Raw genomic sequence first — 25199 nt, 5'->3', positions numbered from 1 at the left:
TGGCGTGGAAGAGAGAGGTGGGGGGGGGGGGCGAAGAACTTTACTGGGACCCCGAGGAAATGGATCATACGCTTATGGGCTTCCTTGGCAACTAATACAAGTGCACTTGCGAGGAACCCACTATGCTATAAATCATTGTAATTTTTGAGAAGTAGGAAAGCAGGCATTATGCCATTTTTCGTCATTCTACGGAGAGCCGTGGTACCTGCTAAACGCATGTAAGGCATTATGCGCACTTTGTTGATGCTGTGCCTGATGACGATGAAGAATTATGGCGGAGCCCTTTGTAATGGGTTGGAAGCATTAAACAACCTTCTCGTTGCGCAATTCGCATTGTGTGACGCCTGATTACAGAATTCGCGTTGTGCGACGCTTGGTGTTTATTTTACTCTTCTGCCACGCTATACTGCATATGTTAATGTGGTTCCTTCCCGACATGAAGCCTGTATAGGACCTTTTTGCAAAGCAGTTTCAAGCACCGGCATGGCTCAAAGGTTGAATACTGGGCTCCCACGCAGAGGACCCAGGTTCTCACCTCGTTCCATCGTGGAATTGTTTTCTTATTTCGTTTTTTTTTTTCTTATTTCGAGCGATAGTGGTTACGGACACCGGCGGCGGCGGCGGACAACTACGGCGCCAAAAACGGCCGGTGAAATGATCTCATAACAGCTTTCGCTGTAAAATAGCTCTGCGACGCGCGCCTGCCTCACCTGCCCGTAACACCTCGTTCCCCGCTCACACGCTCGCCCCGAGAAAAATAGCGGCCGGGCTACCGGGGCGGCACGACGCGCTTTGCGTTTCCCTCTAGTCCGACTGTGTTGTTCAATTACATTTTAACATGCCGTGGAATGGCGACCAAGTTCTGCGTCCAATATGCGACGCTCTTCTGGCTAGCACACGTCGTTCGCTGATTACGCTTTCACCTTTAACTACTACAGCTACCACAAGGGTTAGTTTAACCATTTCACATGGAAGTTAGTCGTCGGGATGGAGATGTACCACCAATCATCAAAGTGGTTGCATCCACGTTAAACGGTGCCATAATAATAATAATAATAATAATAATAATAATAATAATAATAATAATAATAATATTAATAATAATAATAATAATAATAATAATAATATCTGGGGTTTAACGTCCCAAAACCACGATGTGATTATGAGGGACGCTGTAGTGGAGGGCTCCGGAAATTTCGACCACCTGGGGTTCTTTAACGCGCACCTAAAGCTAAGTACACGGTAAACGGTGCTGTAGCTGCCAGACATCAATATACATTGTGCAAACTCTCTTATATCAATTCAGTTACTTCTGTAAGGGGACGCTTTAATTTCGCGTTATTCCGATTCCTATGACGGAGGGATCAACCATCTTTTTATGACGTTAGATCAGCAGAACGGGGTAAAAAATAGAGGCGATGCTCCTCAAGACTTCCTAGCTCCAAAGGATCGTTATTCCGTTATATAGGGCAAATATGGCGGCTTAAAATAGCACGACAGCGTTAAAACGAGCTATTAACGCGACAGCGCTAATGAGCTCGTTTCGAAGAAATTCCGATGTCGGCGTCGGCATCGTTGGTTGGGATCGAAAAACAGCGTTGTCCGTGAGCGAAAACTCCAGACAGATGCAAAAAGATGGTTGATCCCTTCGTCATATGAATCGGAATAACACGAAAGTAAAGCGTGCCCTTACAGAAGTAACTGAATTGATATAAGAGAGTTTGCACAATGCATATTGATGTCTGGCAGCTATAGCACCGTTTACCGCGTACTTAGCTTTAGGTGCGCGTTAAAGAACCCCAGGTAGTCGAAATTTCCGGAGCCCTCCACTACGGCGTCCCTCATAATCACATCGTGGTTTTGGGACGTTAAACCCCAGATATTATTATTATTATTATTATTATTATTATTATTATTATTATTATTATTATTATTATTATTATTATTATTATGGCACCGTTTAACGTGGATGCAACCACTTTGATGATTGGTGGTACATCTCCATCCCGACGACTAACTTCCATGTTAAGTGATTAAACAAACCCTTGTGGTAGCTGTAGTAGTTAACGGTGAAAGCGTAATCAGCGAACGAGGTGTGATAGCCAGAAGAGCGTCGCATATTGGACACAGAACTTTGTCGCCGTCCCGTGGCATGTTAAAATGTGATTGAACACCACACCCGGACTAGAGGGAAACGCAAAGCGCGTCGTGCCGCCCCAGTAGCCCGGCCGCGATTTTTCTCGGGGCGAGCGTGTGAGCGGGGAACGCGGTGTTACGGGCAGGTGAAGCAGGCGCGCGTCGCAGAGCTATTTTTGGTTTGCATTCGCGGAATGCTATGAGTATGAGCGAGGCCGACGCTTTTACGATGCTTGGTCTAAGATCGCCACCTCGCGGTGTGTTAAGGCATTGACAAAATTGAACTTCTATTGAAAACGCGCCGAATGGGACGGACGTGTAACGTGTTGCAAATGCTAATCGCGGAGGCCACATTAATGACGAATTACTTTACTTTACCGCTCCCAGAGGGCAACACCTACCCGCCGACCGGGAGAGTGGTAGATATAAAAGGCGCGTTTGTACAGCATCTAGAATCTGTGACCGTGGCGCAGCATCTGCCCGGCATCTGTTGTTGCGGACAGAGCGGTGGTGGGTTCGATGCCCAATGACGGAACTCTTTTTTTTTTTGCCATCTGATCGTGTAAATTTTTTCGACGTCATTTCCGCGACGCAAATACGTCACTGAAGTCTTGGTGGACCCCGGCATACAACACTTTCGTGTTAATAAAAAAAATAAATAATAAAGAAATTTCGGCTCGAGTGGGAATACAAGCCAGGCCTTCTGCATGACAAGCAGGTGTTGAATCACAGAACAGTGGCATTGCTTCGAATTGCTTCCGAAAAAAAAACACCCTATACGAATGTCATGTAAGTCGAGGAGCTCTATTGGCGTTCTTACTGGAGTTCTACTTGTTTTGTGCAATATTCTAAGAATACCTATTCTGATGTTACACCTAAAAGTCGTGCATGAAAGTTACTGCTTAATAAAACATGACCTACATATGCCCGCGCTGCCAGAATCCTATGTAATACAACTGAACCTCGTTATAAGAAACATTGATATAGCAAATAATTGGTTATATCGAACAAAATAAGAACATGGTTCATCACGCTTCATTTGAATGAGATATAATATCTTTATAACGAAACCGAAAACGGTAGGGCCGGTGCGATATCGCCTGTAATGAAAAAAATACGCCAGGCCTGCGCGGAAAGCGCAGCATAGGCACAGCGAAAGCTGGTCGAGCTGCATTTCTAGAGCCCGTTGTAAACTCCCTTGGGGCTACTTATACAAGTAGTTTGGCAACGTACCCACTACGCCATAAATCATAATTTGGTGCGACGTGTTTTTGTAAGTGTAGTAGTTGCGTGCACATCGTGGGCTTACGACAAAGGTCTACTACACTGGCGTTTAAAGAGCAACTTATGGTGTGCAGAGACGTCAGTATTATCGAAACTAAGCACACTTTATTGTGCGATGATGTGAACATCATACGTATATTTCGTTAGCGTATTCCTCCGGGGTAGAGCAACGCTTGAATATAGCTTGCTGAATCATAGGAACACATATTAATGTTTCATAAACTGCTATAAAAGCGGAGCCAACTCTGGAGTCACAGTTGACGTTAACCCGACATAACGCCTGTATCATAGGAGCACTTAGGTAATGTTTATTGCTTTGTTATAAAATTAGATAGCGAGCACTGCAACCACAATTGACGTTGGACCAACATTACGGATGCATAGGGTCTTTTTCCAAAGCAGTTTCGAGACATGGCGTGGCTCTGTGGTAGAATAGCTGACTGCCGCGCAGAATGTGTGGGTTCGATTACTGCTGGGATCCTGATTTTTATTCCTTGCATTCGTAGGGTCAACGCTGCCGATGTTGATTTTTAGCGCTCTCGCATTTCAATTAGCAATGTCCGTTTTTGCCGTTCCTGGGTAGATATAAACTTTCAATTACCTGTGACGCGCGTATACCCGCATACCGCGGCCCGTCGTATACGGGTATGAGCCACATGTGTCTGGAAGAAGGGGTTCGACGACGTACCATGGCTAACACCCATTCCCATACAGTCGGCTTCACATCTAAACGCAAGTTCATTGCTACAAAGACATTTTTCCAGGGGCAATATAAGCCGTCCTATAGGGAAACGTGGTCGCCTTAGGCTCTCCTTGATTGTTGGTATTAATGTTTACTGCTTGACCAAGCAGCAAAGCGAGCTTACAAAGACGAAGCTAACAACGATCCCATTGAATTAGGTTTCACTTCTAAACAAAAATTCAGTTCTGGGAAGGCATCTTATTAGGGCAATATAAGCGGTCTTATATCGAAATGTGACGGCCGTAGGAAGTGCTTTATATCTTTCCTAATGTTTTGCTGTTGCTCCGAGTAGAAAGTCAGCTTGCAGAGACCAAGTCAACACCGATCCTCTTATTAAAGTCGGTTTCGCTTCCAAATACAAATGCACTGCTGGGAAGATAATTTTCCGGGGGCAGGTAAGGCGTCATATGCGAAAGTGTCACGGCCCAAATGCTTCATTTTTATCATTCTGCTAATTGTTTGATGTTGCCCGCTACTGGTTACATTTCATCGTGCTCCAGAGTGAACGGCTACCCGCATCTCCGGAAGCCTGAAAGAATATTCTTTGTCCCGTGGACGCCACGAAATCCCGGATCTTGTCATAGACAACTTCGGGCTAAAAAGCGGAAATATTTGTTTTTGATAACTATAGAGCTTTTCCTTCAGTCGCATTTTAATGTCACTCCACTGATTAGTTCACGCCTCCTTTCCCATGATCAAAGATTGGCGCTCATGGGGAGTGCATGGGAAGTGCCTGAGGAGTAACAAAACCGAAATGCACAACTTGCTCAAAACTTAGGCTGGGCTAGCCCTGGAAACGCACAGAGTCAGCTTGCACTCCACAAAAGCCAGGGTCAGAGCTCATTAACCTTTCAATTCGTAAATGTCCTAACTAGCGCAGAACAGTAGACTGGAAAAGAGTGAATAAAAAATAACGATGCTCGAAAAAGCGGTGAACTGCCGCCTGAATACTGTCTACACGCCCGGAGAAATTATTGTTTGAATATCTGTGCAGTATAACGAGATATGCGCAGCATAGCGAATAATTATGGGTGAAAACACAAGCGCTAAATGCATGAAAATCTATCGACATAACTTTTGTGTAGATGGGCGAAGGTAGTTTGTATGTCATATTTCTCAGGAGCTGCCACGTATTTACGTTACCATCATGTCCATGTTGCACAAATTAAGTTACCGTCAAAATACATTGCGAGCACATGAAGCGTCTGCACAAGATTTGAAAACATGAACCTGAATCATTATCTTGTAATTGCCTATGTACTCTTTCGATGAAAACAAGAACCGCACGAAGCACTCTGTATGGCTGTGAGCAAATCTATGTTTCAGTAAACCAAATGTTGGGCATGCCAATGCCTTCTGAGAACATGACATGTCGATGACGTGACATGACATGACATTCATGACATGTTTTACACAGAGATAGATTACCGCAGCCTACCCGACACACCAAGTGAGCGTGTCACAGAAAAAAACACTGACAACCGCTTATAGGTAGCGCTAACGAGACCGCAGACGAACGCCTATGCTCACACGCGACACGAATTACAACATTTGAAGTTATCTGTCCATTGCACTGTCCCTCCCCACACCCTGCGGAGGCTTTCTGCAACTCACGCGGCGTTGCACTGTCTACGGGATCAGCCCACCTTTCACGAAGCGATGATATCATGTGATGACGCCATTCTCAGCGTCACTATTACAACACTAATTCTCTCCATGCCACAAAGAGATCACAACATGACGTCATTCGTGATGTCATATGACAATCCGCTATTAGCACCATTTGATGTGTCGTGGAATCATGAGACTTTTGGTACCTTCGTGTTCATGCCACTGACAGCGGCCGACGACGGACAACGGACATTTTTACTTATGAGACATATATGGCTATCGCTTCAATTATTTCAACACTTCATTGCATTAACGCGCACAAAAGGCCTTCTAGGGCCTCTGTATATCAATTTTTTTTTCAGGTGCCAGCGTCTCATGTGACCTGCAAATGTATTTAGCGTATGATATAAATACACCTAAAGTACTGCTGCCTGGAGTTTGACTCATCATTTTTTAAGGAAACCAAACACTGCATGTCTTAACCTGTGGCAATAAAGACACGACTATTCGCATCGTTCTCAGGGGTGCATTACAAGAGAGCGTTTGTCTACTACAACTGTTTCCATGCAGCCGATGCTAAAGAGCTGTACCAGATAAAAATCTTAAACTTTCTCGGTCCACCAGGTCGGTGCTTCTATAAGCCATTATTAAGTTCTTCCTGGCATTCTAACCATGGGTCTCTGTAGCGCGCGCAAAAAATAAACAGCTTGATTTAGAGACCACTTGAAATTTTAGAAAAAGAAAGTCGTGAGACAGTCCAAAACAGAAAATCACCCAGTTTTTTTAAGACATTCTCTCGTTTGATGTGTTTGTGTTGGGTCTCAGTCATCGGGAAATATCTAATGTTCTTACTAGAGGCTAAATACGACTGCCCAGACTAGCTCAGTGGGAGTGCCAGATGGATATAAGGAAAACGCACAAAGCCTCCTACAAAGGTGGCCTATGTGATTTCCTTTACCTCATCGTGCTGATTGCATGGAAGTTTTCATTACCTGCCGGGAGCGACGAAAGCTGTGGCGTCAAAATTTTGATCAAAGTAGAGCGAAATTAGATCTCTGGGAAGACAGTGGAAAGATTGGTCCAGAAAAACTGGTCACCTTGCATGCGCAGTATCTCTTGACTGAGTGTCTACTGGAAGCTTCAAAGAATGCGAATATATTTTAATCTGTATGAAAGGGGACGTAAAGGGCTTAAAAAATTACAGGCTGATCAGCTTACGGCTATTGCCTACAAGCTATTTACAATGGTAATTGCTAAAACAATTAGGGTGACTTTAAAATTCAGCGAATCAAAACTCTACAGTTGACCATATTCCCACTTTCAGTCAGGTGATAGGGAATAAGCGGAATACGACTAATCCTTCTATATAACACTCATAGATTACGAGAAAGTGTTTTATTAAGTCTACATATGAGCACCATGCCGGCATTATGACAGCAGGCTTTAAAGGAACCATACATAAAAATACTGAAATAAATCTCCAACTACCAATGGAGCATCATATCATAAAGCAGACGGCACAATGTTGCCATATCACATCGTAGCAACACAGCGCATTCGGTAGAGTCCGAGACAGCCATATAATATAATACACGCAGGTACGTTGGAAGCACAAAAAAAAACATTTTTGTAGCTTCAATATTTCGTATTTCAAATTTGAATATGACGAATGAGTGTTTTTATGGGAGTCGCTTTCATTAGAAGGGTACCCTTTTGCGTTGACAGGAGCGAATGCCCGCTATGCATACGTCAGTGTCGCTGTCAACAGCGCTTCAACGAAATTCAGATTTGTTTTATAATGGATGAGGGAGAATGACAAGCGCGAGAGCGAGGTCATGCAACATAACGATCTAAAGACAAAAGAAGCCAACGAGGACACACTGACGTGGTTGCCGTGCTGGTGCGTAAAGCAGACGTTCGCACATTGTCTCCACGTGTCCTTCAATTTTTAAATATATTTTTGTGTGTTTTAAAGGAACTGACGTCAGGTAATTTTGACAAAGCGCTTTTTTTCCCTTTGTCTAAGCGAGCCCACTGCGCAAGGCTCTGCGGTCCTCGTAATGTAAGAAAATTTCGGTATTCTTAGAGGTCGCCAGGTATGCATTTGGTTCATTGTTATTATTATTATTATTATTATTATTATTATTATTATTATTATTATTATTATTATTATATTATTATTATTAGAAATGTTGTTAATATTGATACGAAACCCTTCTATAGGTTCAAATATTTAGTACATTACTACAGTCATAGCATTATATCACGTGTACAAACCCATTTGACGCGTCGGGGCCTGACATTTCTGTTTATACAGCATGGGTAACAGGTGTATGCATCGCAAGGAAGGAAGGAAACAGAAAAAGCAGAAGGCAGGGAGGTTAACCAGAAACACTTCCGGTTGGCTACCCTACACTGGGGGATCGGGGAAGGGGAATAGAAAGACGAGAAATAGAGAGGAGGGATGAGAGAGAAGAGAGAGTATGCATCGCAAAAGAAGCGTAGTGTCTAAGGTGTAAATGGCTTGCTGGACGGTCCACATATAGAAAGCCGGTACATGTGCGAACATTATGTGGCAATAGCGCCTTACAACAAAGACGTGCCCTGTTGGTTTACACTGGCTAGCCGACAGCAAAAGCATTGGGCGCTGTCCGCTAACTGATAAAACTACTATTTTGTTCCTGCATGATGTAATATCAGAGGGGATGTGATAAAAGGTTATCTTGCTTTGACCGCGAGAGGAAGTACAGAATTACTAACCCGTCCGTTGCCAAAAGCAGGAAAACAAAATGAAGCGCTTCAATGAGCAGTGCCGATGATAGGACATTATTAGACACTGTGGGTTGCCGTTTGCTGCTTAGTCATGATTCCTGCCATAGCTGCTTGGCCGCGCCTTCGTTCCTTTCAATTTCTTTTTAATTTCTATAGATCACTGCTACAAAAGCGGAGTAGACCATGCAACCACAATTTACGTTAACCCGACATGACGCCTGTATCATAGGAGTACATATGTAATGTTTATTGCTTTGTACTAAAAAATAGATAGTCAGCACTACAACCACAATTGACGTTGCACCGACATGACACCTGCATAGGGTCTTTACCAGAGTAGTTTCATAGACCTGGCGGTGGCTCTGTGGTAGAATATCTGACTGCCACCCACAATGCTTGAGTTCGATCCCTGCTGGGATACTGATTTTTATTTTTTACACTCGTCGGGTTGGCTCAACGCTGCCGATGTCGGTCTTTCTTAACGCTTTCGCACTTAAATTAACAGTGTCTGTTCTCGCCGTTCCGGAGTAGATATAAACCGTCAATCACCTTTGGCGCATACCCACATATCGCGGCCAGTGGTATACGGGAATGTGCCCCACTTATTGGTAGGAAATGTTTTGACAACGTATGCGGCATCATTTTCACGTTAGGGATGTAATCACCAGAAAGTCTTACTCGTCAAACCTTCTTACACTCCCATACCAATTTACAGTTAAGCAACCACAAATAATATCCCCTATGCTTCCCTGGGCTTGATTGTCTGTCGGTTTCGTTAACTGTGTATGATACAGAAAACGAGCGCTAGTGTAATACCAGCATCGTGTTCTACAATTCAATATTTACATGTAACGAGGGCACACGTTTTGTAATACAACAAAATATCTTGCGCTATTATCTTGATACTTGCAAGTCCAGTAACTGCTGCGTTCCTGATCTCGATTTTTGATTAAGCAGCGTGGAGAGTTGGGCGAGTTGGTACGAGTTCATTCTGGTCGAACTGCGCGCTCGATTTTTGATAATTTGCCTTTTTGCTATCAATCCTATAACGGTGTTTTTTCGGGTTTCAAGTTTTGTCTCATTAATTTTTGTATTTTTCTTGTGTAACAAAAGCACACGTTTACAAAGGCACACAGCTGGTCACGAGCAGTTTCAGAAAAAATTTGAACGAGTGAATGTAGGAATGAATGGATGAAATTTAACGCAATAGCGTTAAGAGCTTGTTTCGCAGAAATTCCGGTGTCGGTGTCGGCGCCGCTGGTTGTGAGCGAAACATTATCATCTTGTCCGTGTCCTGAAATAGAGAAAGATGCAAATAAAATAAACAAAAGTTCTGTTAGGGTGAGAATCGAACCTATGCCATCTGCGTGGCTAGCAGGTGTTCTACCACAGTGTCATGCTGTTCCTTGCAACAGCATCGAAAAAAAAAAAACACTATATGAATTTCACGTAGTAGGAGTCTCCTTAACGCATGTAATATTGCTTGGCAGGAGCGCTAGATATGCGCCAAGCGTGAAAACATGTGAATTGCGCAAAGAGTGGGTATAATAAAGGCCTCAGACAAATTTAATCATCGTCAACTGCAAAAGCATCAACAAAGTGAGCAGCTGCGTAGGTTCGCGTGTTGCCTTACGGACGCGTAGTGGGCCTTCGTTGATTCGCAATAGGAATAATTATGGTGTAGTGGGCACTTAACAACTGTACTCGCAGTAGGCATTCTAGGATAGTTTCAAACGGCCAATGTTACGCGCACAGCCATTCGTTTCCTTGCGGTACGGTTGAGGCATGCACCGAGAACCGAAGCCACGCTAACAATTGAGAAGGTGATGCGCGCGGGTCCCGATTACGCTATCGCGTTCTACTCTTGAAGGCGAAGCTCAAGCGTCCTCCAAGTTTTTTGTCTGCCGTATCGCAATTCCTCGGTATTCTCCTACCCCTAGAACTAACCCTGTGATATTCTAATGCCAATCCTCGTTTGCCGCTTCTCTGCAGTTGTATGTATTATCGCACAAATTAACGGTTCTGCAAGTGCATAAGCAGAATATTGTTAGCCTGACTTGTTTATTATAACGTTCTTCGTCAGTGATACCTTCATATGATGCCATTTACGCTAAAGTTATTGCAAACATATGCTTTGCTTTCTTTGACAAATGATAAGAAAAGGTGTTATGAGGGTACACACTAACAAATATTTGTACGACCAATTTACTAAACATGCAGCGGCGCGCTGCATGTTTAGAGGTGCTTGTCGTTCTTCGTGTGAGATTTCAATTTCTTGCAATCGCATTCATTGCCTCGCCCTTGGCGCAGAACTCTGGCTTTTTTCGGCATAACCGTTACTGCCCAACGTTGAGCGCAATGGTTGGTACTGTTTGCTCGATTTAGTCGCCTAACGCGTGTTTTTCCTGCACTGCCGTTGCTGCATAACGCTAAAAGCGTTGGTCGCTGCCGCGTGCTCGCTCTACACACCAAACGCATGAGCGCACACGCTATGGAGACAGCGCGGCGAGCATGAATACATCGTGAGGGCTGTTCTCACTTCCTATTGGCTAAGCAGCCCCGTAGCTTTCACAGTGCTGCAACTAGCTTGTGAGATAAAGTATATTTGTAAGCCCCAACTGGTGTGTAAAACCACATGCTAGGTTATGGTGCAATGTGTCAAAGAGAAGTGCTAGGGGATGAGGGTGAGGTTCTGTAGGAGGGCGCTAGTTGAAGTTTGTTTAATAACCATTCGTAAGTTATATTTATCCATAGAGGCTGTATGTAGTGGCGACAGGCGTGGCTCTGTCCCTTCTGGGACCCTATTCAAGGAACGCACGCGGAAATGCACAGTCCGCGTATTGTATTCTCACAAACATCATCCGCCTCCCCCATCCTACGCCAAGAGACCAAGTGTCGTTGCATTCATAGGCTAGTCACGCAATGGCCCATTTGATAACCACTACAAAAGATATCCATGAATCTCTACTTGCAGTGCCGAGGCCGCCACGAGTAAGATGAGAAGCCGCTTCGTCGTTCTTGACGTTCTTGTAACGGCATCCATTTTCGCTGGGACTTTTACATCGGAAATAAAACGAAAGGCGGATGTCGAAGAGCTGATAGAGGAACCCCTGGAGAAAGCGGGTCATAAACTTCAAGAGTTCCTGCATTTGTTGCAATACGTGAAAAGTAAGCACACTGTTTTATTTACTCCCAGTTGGGGGCGCACATGGCATGTTACTGTATCACTTAGCTTTTATGATAAAATGGACCGTTGTGTATATAGAAGCGGCGAGGTGTTATTTGCTAATGTGATCGATTTTTTACCGGCTAAAGCCTCTTAAGGGATATTCCAAAGTACTAGAATTTTGCACTCAAGGCAACAATGTTGAATTCCTTATACACTAATCGTTGTGTTTGTGATCAAAGCTTTATTTGTCAATCAGTTGTCTCGTCCGAGAAAAATCTATTAGCAGTTGCTTGTTGCAAGGCGTAACTAATCGACAAGATAACTCAAGAGCACCACAATGATTTAGCCTCACTTGCTAACCGATGACGACGTTCCTGCGTTCACTTTGCAGTGCGGAACGTCAACAAGAGAAATCTTGTCAGAACGACGTCGTGCCTATTCTAGAATACTGTGAGGACGTTGCGGTTGGAGCTAGCACACGTGTGGCGGCACCGACTAAGGAAAAGAACTGTCAGCGTAGGTTAGCCGTGCGGTTCGTTGCTTAACTCTTTAACTGTGTTAATCGTAATGCATTTGGTTTGAATCAACAAATACATATATCATAACATTGCTGTAGACTGTTACACCAGCACACCGATTGCTTATTGACAACTGCAGCTTACCAGGGCACTCTAAAATCCTTGTAGTTCGCTGTTATAGCTCGCCGCGTTTTCTTATAAATTATAGGCTACGGGTCAGGCAACTGATTTGACATATTTGCGGGGCTCAGACACATTCACGGAGCCTGCCAAAGGAGCTTGATATTGTGTAACTTGTGCGACTTCTGATACTGTGTGAGCAGTACAAAGTAGAAAGCGACGCTGTAAAAAAACTGCGTCTGCGATTTCTAGTGCACAGCAGTGTACATATCCTTGACATCGCGTCCCTCTCAAAACAAGGCATACCACAAAGCTTCCCATGGACCAACTAATCCAAAAATTCTCTCCGGATTGCCTCTCAGTATCGCACATACACGGCATCAGATACGCGTCATCAGATAAGCGCTGAAATGAGAAATGCAGTGTTCGAAGGAGTGGTGACAGAAAATTTGTGAACCTCTGTTTATTTCTCTTAATTAGTGGCTACTGACTCGTTAATAGCGGAAATGAAACTCATTTGCCCCAGCGCGAAAGTGATGTTTAACTATGTGGTCGTATGTTACGACCAGAGGCAGTTTCGATTTCGAAGACCACTTGGTGGCGCCGTGACGTGGTCGGCCTACTTGTTAAAAAATACTATCAGGTGACCGTGAGAGCCAGAGATATCACTGGCCAGCTTCTGCCGTGTTGATTGCGAGTGCTTGTTTTCTCAATCGTCAAACAATATTGCTTATCTAGTGCGGCGATGGATGAAAGAGCTGGGAGGATTGTATAAATCAGTCAGAAAAGCTCGATTTACTTTGTGAATTTCGCAGGTGGCTGCGATTTTGCTCTTGTCGTCATCCAACTGAGGCGACGTTTTCCATGAGGTTCCGAGCAGCCGCAGCATTAGACGTGCTGAAAAATTTTCGCTTCTATCATTTCTAAAGCAGGAGATTGAGAAGTGATGACGGAAGCAGTGAAATCATAACATTGGCACTGCGTAACAGTGTCTATGTGTAACATGCAAATGACGTGATGTGCGCTTTACTGACTCGTATTTAGATTGGCCAACGCTGCGTTCTCAAGGCATACCAATCCCACGTACCCACGTCCGAAGGCCGAAGCAGTTATTTGTCCACTACGCAGTATGATCACGGCATCAGAGAGCTTTAGTTTGTCTGTAGACTTCCTATCGATTGCGGGTACCTGGTTACCGGAGCTGTTGACGGTTGCAGCAGTAGCAGCAGCCGCGTAGAGTGCCTCGATGCGCGCGCCCCCGCTTAGAGTGGTGTCAGCTTTTGAAAGGGCAGATGCCGCCTCCTCGGCCTTGGCGGCAGCGTCGCCGCCATTTTGAATCCCCCGCCCGGTCACTTGTGCGTGGCGCGCGTGCTGTTTTTGGGTCGGTGCTCGTTTCCCTCCAGTTTTATGCGCTCGCTACCGTCACCATGGCCGGGTGTTGCATGCCGCAGTGCACCAGTCATTCCAGAAACGCTGGGAGCTGTATCGTTTTAGAAGATACGAGGTTTCTTTGGAGAGTAAAAATCAAACGTGACAAGCGGCATCCGAAGAACACATTATGCACTTGCAGCGTACGTTTCCAGCCGGTATTTTGAATGCACATGCAAGAATAATTTTGCAGTTGTTAACCTTGCGTAATAAATGGGCACACTGATATCAGCTACATGCTCAAAATGCTTTGGTTCACGTGTGCATGAATCCTGCATTTTACTTCGCATACATTCTTTACTGCACTTGGTTGGTCCTGTATCTGCCTTTGATTTTTGCTTTCGCCATTTTTGTGATTTGAAATGTATCATGGAATATAATATGCGTGTTTGTCTGCAGATCAGATCCTCCTTTTTTCCTAATAATAATTATTTGTGAGAATTTACGTCCCAAGAACCCCGATATGATTATGAGAGGCACCGTATATAGTGGAAGGCTCCTGAAATTTTGACCATCTGTTGTTCTTTAACGCGTGCACATAAATCTAAGTACGCGGGCCTCTGTCATTTCACCTCCATCGAAATGGGGCCGCTGCGGCAGGGATTCCATCCCGCAACTTTCGGGTCACCAGTCAAGCACCATAACTAAAACCACAGGGTTCTTGTTTTTTACATTCCTTTCCGTGTTTCAAGTGCGCCTTCTGTGCTGGTCTGATGCCCATGTATGTATGTGTGCAGTTAAATGTTTTTTATCCATCTCTGTTTGTGTGTTTCAAGGTTACATTTTCGTCCTGTCTTAAATAATTACGCAGTTCCTGTTTTTTTAATAATTTACGATCACTGTGAATCGACTAGTGGCAGTTGTGTTTTATTATGTAATCTGCGTTTTATTTGTGCAATTGCTTCTGTCAGCGCAGCGTAAATGCGCACAAATAAATGGCCTGTACACTGGATAATAACGCGCGCGCACACAAACACACACACACACACGCACGCACACACACACACACACACACACACACACACACACACACACACACACACACACACACACACACACACACACACTGAGTATCTTATTTCTTTGAGCAAGCATAATTTATTTATTAATAATGTAAGCCCTGAAAGCTCATACAGGAATGCGCATACAAACAGTTCTCGCGAAGCGTCTATGCAAAGACGACGCATGAAAACAACAAGAAGACGGGTAAACATTGTTTACAGTAGACACGTTATGTCAGTAAAAAAATACAAGAAACAAAGTCAAGTTGTACAATGAGTACGTCATATAAAACCAGTTAATGAAATAAAAACTCACAGGCTCCCTTATGCGTTCGCTTAGGACGGCTCGAAAGCGAAAGCCATCTTCTTCTCCGTTTTTTGCGCACAAAGCGCGGTTTAACATTGCCTCCAAGATCGGAGGCACCTCACCTGGTTTTGCACTGCCTTCGTGATCTGGCCACTTTTGACCAAGCTACGATGTCATGCGATAACGGCATCATATGACGTCACGCCAAATTTGTGAAACCATGATGATGTCATATGGTGACGTCATCACGTGACGATGATTTTTTGCATCCCTCGCCCCCAACGTCGTGGTACGCTGACGCCGTAGACGCGGGACGCCGACGGTCAAATTTTGCGTTTGATGAGGCATTTAAGGCTTTCGACTTAAAAAAGACGTCCGCCACGGTGGTATAGTGGTGACGGAGCTCGGCTGCTGACCCGAAAGTCACGGGTTCGATCCCGGCCGCGGCGGTCGCATTTAGGTGGAGGCGAAATGCTAGAAGCCCGTGTACCGTGCGATGTCAGTGCAGGTACCACATGGTAAAAATTCATGGAGCCCTCCACTACGGCGTGCCTCATAATCATATCATGGTTCTGGCAAGTAAAACCCTAGATATTATTAAAAGAGACAAATAAACGACGCCGTGCATCTGCCGCACAAAGTGTAAAACAGTATAGGAAATACTCAATGATATGTGCATGCAATTGGGCATGCGAGAGAAACTGCAGATACAAAAAGAAGGAAAAACGCACTGATACTGCGCGCATGCAAAGTTTTATGGCATACTACTTAACAACGTATTCATCGTTTCCATAAGGACTCAAGGTGCAACTCGATGCCGATACAGTAGCGGCTACAGATTGTGAGCAAGAAATGTCAGCAATAATAATGATAAAGAAGCTCTCGTTTCATTTTAGCAGGATATTCGCACCATACTGCCCCTCGGCCCTTTTTTTCTGTGTACAATATGTATGATGCCATTTGTAATAAACGAGTAAATTGTTTGCAAACTTAGCTAAATGAGCCACCTTAATCGCGCTTAGGTAGCTTCGCAACACTAAATTGTGTGTGTTCAGATACATATACTGCTGCTGCTGACATGTATACAAATACTTTAAACGATTGTTTGTGTATTTGGAATGCAGAGCTTACGAGAAAATTAAGTAAGGCTTTAGACTTTATCGTTTCCGGCGTAAGGTAGAGGATTGGGTTTCAACATGACAGTCTACGTCTACCTCTAGCGCATAACACATGCACAGGCCGTCAGCTTAGATGAATTACATGTTTCCTCAATAAACATTTAGGCAAAAACAGCAATAAAAGCTGCCCAAGCTTTAAAAAAGAAAAGAAAAAGAGAAAGCTCACTAGCGTCACTATAGCGTGCACTTATTTCCGGACGTATCCGCGCACCGCAAGCGCTTTGTGTAGCGCGTTCCGCATGCTGCCGAGCTGCGGCGGGATTCGCAATGGCGGCCATCGTAGCAGACGACGCGCCTGTCCTCACCCTCAGCGGAGCGCGCGGGCATCAAGGCACCCTACAGCCGCGGAGCGTGTAGCGACATCTTGTGACGTTTTGTCTAACTATAATTTTTTTTTTGTGTTTTCTCTGTTGCGTTAATATTCTTGTAAAAAAAAGCAATGAGAATACTGTGAGTTGCTAATTATCTCACTGCTGATGCTTTACACAGAGTCAGTAAGCGGGTAAGTCGCTGCAATGTTATTTTGTAGGTATCTGGTTATGCTATGCATCATCAGCTGTCGCCACCAGCGTTTTCCGTCCCGTACACGCCTCCGGTAACCCGGCCAGAACTCGTGACGCAGGTTGTTTACAAAAATGCCCCGCTCGATGACATCATCCTTTTTTGCTTCTATTTCTGACTCGGTACATTAACGAACTTCAAAACTCAATTGAAATACTCTTCAGGCTGTATTTGTGGCTGACTTTGTACAGACGGCACCTATATGCACCCATTAGTGTGATGCAATAGTCAAATTGTATCCGAATATTTGTGTCACCACTCCTTTAAAATAAAGGCGTTACATATGTTCATGCTCGCATGTGCATTCATGGCACCATGCTGATTGTTCAGCTAACACGGTTAGAAAATTTATTCCAGCTGATCCTCCAAATCAAAGCGACTCATAATCCGCAAAGGGGGAGGCATCAGTCAAGGTAACATAATATACGGCGCTCAATTCGCACGCACAATTTACAGTGTTGAAATAATTAGAGCGTGTGGTCTTTCCCTTGCTGTACAGCCTATAGTTGGTATCGATAATTTACGCTATGGTTTTTTGCAGTGTTTAGCGCTGATATAATTAAGAATGGTAAATTGCATAGCTGAGTTAGCTGTTGTTGTTGAACCACTGCTGTGCTTTGGGGACGATAGTGTCACTTTTTTTTCTGCGTTTAATTACTCTATTCCATTCTCTTTTGTCCCCGTATAGAAAAGTTCGAAAGAACATTTTGCTGTTTTTACAGACTTACAGGAAGCGCACAAATGGAAGACAACGCGACACCTTAATATAGGATAATATACTAATTATAAAAAGTACATTAGCCAGAATTCCAACTTATGGGACACCAGAAGATATATTTAGCACAACAACTGAAGGTCAAGAAAGCGCTTCGTCTTGAATAATCTATAACAAAATTGTTTTCTGCAGGGTGCAATCGACCTCGACAGTGCAGCGATCTCCTGCGTTATGGCCAGCATAAAAGTGGTGTCTTCAGAATTTTCGACAGAAAAGCGTTTCGCACAGGGAAGGACGTGTATTGTGATATGGAAGCAGATGGCGGAGGCTGGACGGTAAGTGGAATTTTAAGCGAAGCTTCTATAACTCTCATATTTTGGGTGGCGACGTCGTAGGCGTTTTATTTGTCAACGCCCTTTCTCTTCAATTCCGACATGTTCAAGTGCGCGCAGTGAAACTGAGATGGCATACAGACTTTACAAGTAGACACGCTTCCATTGCGCTGGCCGCGACAATCAGAGAAACGCCGTGTTGGCGGCGAGGAATAGCGTTACAATGATCATGAAAACTTGAAGGGTTAGCTTCCTTGCGTATCGCCTCTTCCTTTCTTCAACATGTAACGAAGTAGAGAAAGAAGCGTAGACACAGCGTCCGTTCTCTGGACCGGCTGTGCTATTCTGCCCTCGTCTTTCTCCTTGCCTTGGTCTTGCTCCCAGCGCCCGAGCCCGTTGCCGCTCTTCGTCATTACACTCGACCACGCTGCGCAAGGTGCACCTCTGAAAGAAAAACAGATTTCGCGCTTGACATGTCTCTACGGACACAATTCTTAATCCGCGACACATGCACGGCAAAGTTGTTTCGCCTCCTTTTGTCTGCGCGCGAGTCAGAATCTGAGGACCGCACTCGTCAAGTGTTCTCGGCCAGTTATTTGGTAATGATAAAGGGCCCTTCGAACTTCGCCTATAGTTTCTTCGAAGGGGACGGTGTGCCTCCTTGCACCCACACGTCATCGGTGTGCACCTTTGTCGTCCATTCTTCATTGAAGTGGCACAGAACAGGGCTATGGGTCAGTTGATGTTTAAGGGTCCGGAAGGCGTCGTCGTGCGATGGTCCCCACTGAAACTGCGTTCCTTTCCTTAACAGGTTCGTGAGCAGTGCTGCTGTTGACGCAAAGTTGCGGAAGAACTTGCGCAAGTACGACGCGAGTCCGAGTAATACCTGCAGATGTGTAATACAGGTTGGCACGTGAGGGTTGCTCAAAACATGAATTTTTTCAGGATGGGGCAGCACGCCGTCCTGACATATGGTGTAACCGAGATAGGATATTGTCGTCAAGCCAAGGTGACATTTTCCCCTATTACATACATTACTGTTCCTTTTCATCGTTTCCATAAACGGACATCTTAAAGAAATGGCAGATTCGATGCGGTGTGAACTTGCGACGATCGATTATTGCGACTTTATCTCTTATTCTCTGAGCGAATGCTTCAAATGGCTTATTGAGCCAAGAAGCCGGCGTCTGTTTCTGCTAAATGGCACTTAATTTCCCATGGGCCACGGCATCACTTCACTTGCACAATTTTCAAAGCTGAGCGGGGAAAAATGAGGAGTTGTTCAAAATCCGGTTCATTACTCCGGAAACAGCAAGCTACATTCACGTCGTCGCCGCGTTACCCTCCAATATCCGGAATGGCTTATACGATTTGCTTGCAGATACATGCATTTCCACAGCATAGAAAGATCCCAAAGGCACGTTCCTGCAGCGCCTCTAGTCACCGCAACAGAATAGGCTCAATCATGTTATATTTACAGAGGAAATAGGTCACTGAAAATCGTCACAACTGCTGCACCGAAAGCACCAATTACTTGGTGCGCACTTCTCGAGCGAGAGCCGCCGTACTATACTGCGTCAACTATTGCAGCAATATCTCCTAGAGTCAGCACGCGTATTACAAGCGGGCTCCAACGATGAGAGTCACCAGCACCTAGACACACTCGCCGACTGAATCGGCGCCTGCTTTGCTTCGACAGCACCACTTATCGCTGCTGTGAAAGTCCCAGAACCAGGAGGCCTAGGGTGCTATGCAGGATGGCCCGAGCTTCTCGGGCACACGAGTTTGCTCCGAGCCCGCCCTACGACGGTCATGATAGGAAGACAGTGCGGAGCGCGTGATAGAAGCGTTGATAAAAACTACTACAAGAACGAGAATGGCGTCACAAACGCATGCGCGGCATTTGCGGCGGTTTTCAAAGGAATACCGCGTGCGAACGCGTCAGCGCCGCCACTCAGTCAACATTTCGTCTGTGCAGCGACGTCAGCGTGATTGTCGCACTATCTTTTTGCCAACTGATGATCGCGCCTCCCACGGGCGTGTTCGTGGGCGTTTGTCCTCTTTCGGAAAATTCTTTCGTTCCACCTAGTGCATGGAAATTTCCACTCTCGAAGGCAACAAGGGCGACCACGCAGCACTCTGGTGCAGCTCGTTTCGCTTCTCTGGAATATTACAGATAAATAAATGGACAGGTTACTGCTATACTTACATTGCACGTATGAACATTTTTTTGTATTATCCAATCGGTAGAAACAGTGTCTCCGCAAACAAGCAATAATAACATTTCTCGCCGCAAATGCCACCAGGGGCACTTGCTTCATAGCTGTGAGTGGTACGTCGTGAGAGCGGTGAAATTGAATGCGAGGCACCGTATCCACGTGATTATATAACCTTTAGTTCTTCGTGCGTGTGTGCATAGTCTGTGTGATTAAGCTCATAGATGAATCGTGCCGCTCGCTGGCATTGTTGCGTGAGCGCTGCTCCTCTGCAAGAGGAACCGCGGTGGGCGGACCCGCTCTTCGCCGCGGGCGTCTGTCAATCAAATTGATTGACGCGCGAACTCGGGCACAAACTCTTTGATTTTGAAAAGGCCCCAGTTCAACTCGTGACTGTCATAGTGCCGGTGTGCCTCTCAAGTGTTCATGCGGTGGACGCTACTTAGCAGCTTCTTTGCATGTAAAATAATTTGTGCAGCTTGCGGTGCTTGTGCAGTGCTTGGGCCATCGGTGGAGTTTGTGATCACCTAGCTTCTTCCACCTTTTACGTGGCTCGTCTACTCAGTCTGCTTCGGTGTAATCACCGTGTCAGTTCGGTCTCAATATTGGTGGTATTGCTTAGGACGGTCTTAACTAACATGATAGTGAATAGTCCTTTCTTAATTGTTAATGTTTTAATTACCACGACATTAATTAAGTACAGCGGTAATTGGCATAATAATAATTAGCACGATTCCAATTAACACGTCCTCGGTGAGTAAGGTCCTGATTATCGTTGTTTTAATTACACGCTCGTAATTATCGTCGTGTTAATTAGCATTAATTGATAATGTTTTAAATACCGCGTCATTAATTACTCAGGTTTAATTCACAAGGTCCTGAATAGTACAGAGGTAATTAGCGTAATCCTAATGAGCACGATCCTAATTAGCACGCTCATAATTAGCGTCGCGGTAATTAACAATAACTAATAATGCTTTAATTACCACGGCATTGATTACACAGGTTTAGTTTGCAAGGTCCTGAATAGTACAGAGGTAATTAGCATAATCGTAATTAGAACGATCCTAATTAACACGATCTCGGCGAGAAAGGTCTTGATTATCTTGGTTTTAATTACACGATCCTAATTAGCGTCACGTTATTTATCATGACCTCAATTACCTTGTTCTTAGCTTTACACGACTTCATTAGCATGGTCTTAGTAAGACGTGGCTTAGTTAGCTCGACCTTAGCAAGATTTGGCCTAATCAGCTTCGTCATAGCACGTCCTGACTTAGCTAGGTATACCGCCCAGCCAATTAGCTAATCAGCCGGGCGCACGTGCTCTGGGACCGAGCAGACGATGAAGAAGAGAACGACGAGGGCGCGCGCCGGCCGAGCAACGCGCTAGAATGTACAGGCCGACCATGGTAATTATACACGTGGCCTCGGCGAATAGCTATAGCCGCGGTGTTGTAAGGCGCTCGGTCGGAACTAATCTCGGAGGCCACGGTGCTGCTTATTCTAAAGGATACTTGCTGCAGACATTAAACGCTCGAAAATGAATTCAAACGGCCCGCGCACACATAAAAAATATAGTTAGTACAGCTTTCTGCCACTTTTCCTGCAAGGGTGCACGTCTGCACTCAGTGGAACGACAAACAAATGAAAGAAGGTGCTTCTAGTTTTACGACACCACCCAACCTTCTCGACCGCCCTTGACGTGACGCCGCGTTCCATCGTAACCAATGGAACGGAGCGCGCGCTGAGGGATGGATTTCACCTTATCGTACTATTAGCTCGTTCAAAAGGGGGTGTCGCCAGAGCTCGGAAATATCCCGAGTTTCGCCAAACTCGGGCCATCCTGCATAGCACCCCTAGTCTGGTCCCTGGTTGAAACGAACTAGAGCCTCACCCGTGCTGTGGAGAAGCTGACGACTCACAGCAAGGATGGCTACTAACTTCGGCGCAATCGTTCAACTTCAGAGTCTCGCGGTGAATCTAAAGACCCAAGTTACGCTGGAGAACGATGGTGGTAAACGGAATTTTGCAAAGCCAGTCGCTGCACAATCGAGTTCGTGTACCAGAACCGAGCTCGTTAGGCGCTAACACCGGTATAGGGCATAATATACTGTCCAAGCCGTCTGTTCAAGGTTGAAGCCACTGGGATCAAGGCTGCAGTTATTCGAAGACATCTTTTTTCTAACCACCTTTCGAAAGCCACCGGAGTTTCTAGAGATGGCAGTGACTTTTAAAGGTTGGAAAAACTTTCCCATTACAATTTCTGTAGAAGTTACGCAATAAACATTGCAGCACGATTTTACGTTGAAAAGCATGTTTTGTTTATTCACTTATTGCCCCACTGAGGTCACGCACAGTACGTTACACATTGAGGCACCCACAAACTGTAACGGAAACTGAATATTGAGCTGTCTGGTCGTCAGTATCAAGCTACTTTCGGTTGTTCCAGAACTGAGCCTTAGTGACTTTATTTGGAGGATATAACGATACACGCTTCGTGAATGCTATAATAAACGTAACGTTAAAATAGCCACGATACGTATAGATGGCGGCGGGGCTGGGGGACATGTTAGCCTTATGTATTTTTTTACATTTTGAGGCGTGAAAACAACCTATGTTAACAGCGGACAGCAGGCACCGAAAAAGCGGGCGAGCCGACGCCAAAAAGACGCGCAGCAGACGACGCGACGCGGATGAATACATCTTGAGGGGCTTTGGCGTTTCCCATGGGCTAAGAAGCCCTGCAGCTTCCGCACTGCTGCAACGTACTTCTGACATGGCAGGCCCGTAGCCAGGAAGGAGGGGGGGGGGGCTAGGGGCCCGCCTCCCCCCCCCCTGTAATTTTGGTAAAGTAGGTGTTTTTACCAAAAATAAATAATAAAAATAGGGTTTTTTTCCAATAGTCAAGGTTTTCAGCAACTGGGCCCGCCCTTGAAAAAAATTCCTGGCTACAGGCCTGCTTCCAGGAACCACAGATGTGATTCGCGACAGCAACGCTGCCCATTCATCCCGCGCACGATGTGCTAACTTGATTTATGGCATACGTATCGTGTACGGTACAAAGCGCAGTACCGCAGAAACAGGACGGCGAAGAGTGGAGGCTAGCGATCCGAGAGCGGCTAAAAGCTACAGAGGCTCGTTACAACACCTTCCCGGCAGAAAAACATGTACATTGCTACATTTTGACCGACTACTAGCCGTTAACGTTCGTCTTCAAGAACACCAGTCTCTAGTACCCAAAACCAATGGCTATCCAGAGAGAATTGTCAATGTTGAGCGCGCCCACCGACAGCTGAAAGCGTCGTTGACTACCATGATCTTTTGCCAGCAGTGTGTGGAAAATCTGCGTCTAGTAGGCTGGAGGCAACGATTAAAAGGGTGGTGACTTCAACATTGTGGTTTACGCGTTCCTTGGTGCAAACACTTATTGTTCAAGGAAGCATGGTAAACGCTCCACAATTCATGTATTCTCACTGACTAACTTAACACTCGCTAAAATTCTCTAATAGATAATATCATCATGTACGGTATTTCAGTGTGCGCAGAGATGTTTACAGAGCACCAGATTGCCGGACGATGGTATCGACATCTTGTGACGCGTCGTGCAACCGCAATTATTGGTGCGTTTCTTTGTTTTCGCTGAGTCACCGTGGCAAAAGAAAAATAAATAAACAGTAATACATGCGGAAGTACGCCGCTACCGACAATTTACACCAGCAGAGAAGTAGAGTAAATTTGTTTTCTGCAAAAACATAGCTGTGCTGCTCTGGTTCATCTTAGTGCCACAAGGTGTCCCGATCTATACGACCTCTAACGTTTTTCGGCTACGGAACCCGGCATGCTAAAGCAACTAAGTGTGCGAACGAACTAATATTCTCTAGTGCAGCCGCCGCAGGTTCACTCGTGTGATGATGGGAAGCACTTTGCAAAATTCCGGAAAATTTGGTTACCTCGGCAACAGGAGTGTAGGTTCGTAGCTGATGCTCTCTTGGCTTGTCAGGTGAAACGGAGCTGTGGGACACCGCTCATCGCGCATCACCCGAATGTGCTGTGACCTCACTAAAACCTTCGTTACGCTTCCTATACACAGTGGCATCTGTGTCAGTCGCGCTAGCAATGAGTCTCGATCGCGAGAATTAGCATTTAGGCGCACTTTGGAAGTGAATTAAAATATACTCTAGACGTTTGCGGCGTCCAATACTTCACGGTGCGTGTCGTTCCATACAGAGGAAGACTATAGGAGCCATTTTAGAGCCTCAAACTTTGGTTTCTACACCCCTTTGAGGCTACCCTCACGGCCGGCTCAGCAAATTTTATGTAAGTACAGGCTCGTCCATTCTTATGGAAAACACGGCTCAGCATGGCCGCTCTCCGCGCAGTGCCACTGCATCCGGCGCGGCCACGCATTGTACAAAGCAGCGCAGGCTCACAGGGTGCTTCATGTCGGCTGCCATACCGCCGAGGCGCGCCGCTCTTGCTTTGTTGTGAAATACAGCGAGAGCGCCGCTTCGGTTCGATGCGCCGCCGTGCCGTATCTGGCCGGATGCACCTCCGCTTTGCGAATCGATGCCACGCTGTGCCCTGTTCACCCTAAGAGTACACGAGCATGTACATGAGTTGGGACCCAACCCATGTAAATCAAATTCACTTAAACATACAATGGGCTGGAGCGCATGTGATGTCATTTTCGAAGCATAACTAGCAAGTTGTCGGCCTGCTGAAGCGGCGTGTATGCAGTCATCCCGTATTGCAAATACAAGCGGATGGGTTCGAAACTTTGAGGATAACAAATAACGCGAGATCATGATAACGAATGCTCCGCGGGCGATGAAACAGAGCGTGATGCCCGTTCCAGGGCCACCCCTGGAACAACAGGGGTAGCCAATATTATTGTTTTCATTAGACGCAGAAAAAGGAGGTGCACCGCCTGCGAGATACATAAAACATACAACCGGTGATGTGCTACAGCTACTGAGTGTGTGCGAATGCATGGAAAGCGAATGCAGGGTACATTGACAGTCACTGGAAGAAGCATTTTTCCGGCAGTGGGCAGAGAGATAGGCTCATTATTATGATTGCTCATTTTGATGATGATGATTATGGTGA

The 25199-nt window shown here is 45.4% G+C and overlaps 1 protein-coding gene across 1 annotated transcript in view; it reads left to right on the top strand.

Annotated features, from left to right (window-relative positions):
- The window catches only part of LOC119391780 (fibrinogen gamma-B chain-like), a 101352-nt gene that overhangs the window by 64515 nt on the left and 11638 nt on the right, over positions 1-25199 (top strand). The window contains 2 exon segments of the mRNA XM_049415399.1: positions 11520-11713; positions 17735-17877. Of these exon segments, the coding sequence (XP_049271356.1) occupies positions 11520-11713; positions 17735-17877 (337 nt within the window).

The sequence above is a fragment of the Rhipicephalus sanguineus genome, chromosome 4 (genome assembly GCF_013339695.2).
Source record: "Rhipicephalus sanguineus isolate Rsan-2018 chromosome 4, BIME_Rsan_1.4, whole genome shotgun sequence".
NCBI classification, from domain to species: domain Eukaryota; kingdom Metazoa; phylum Arthropoda; class Arachnida; order Ixodida; family Ixodidae; genus Rhipicephalus; species Rhipicephalus sanguineus.
The sequence above is the reverse complement of the archived record's forward strand: the minus strand, read 5'-3'. Positions and strand labels throughout refer to the sequence as shown.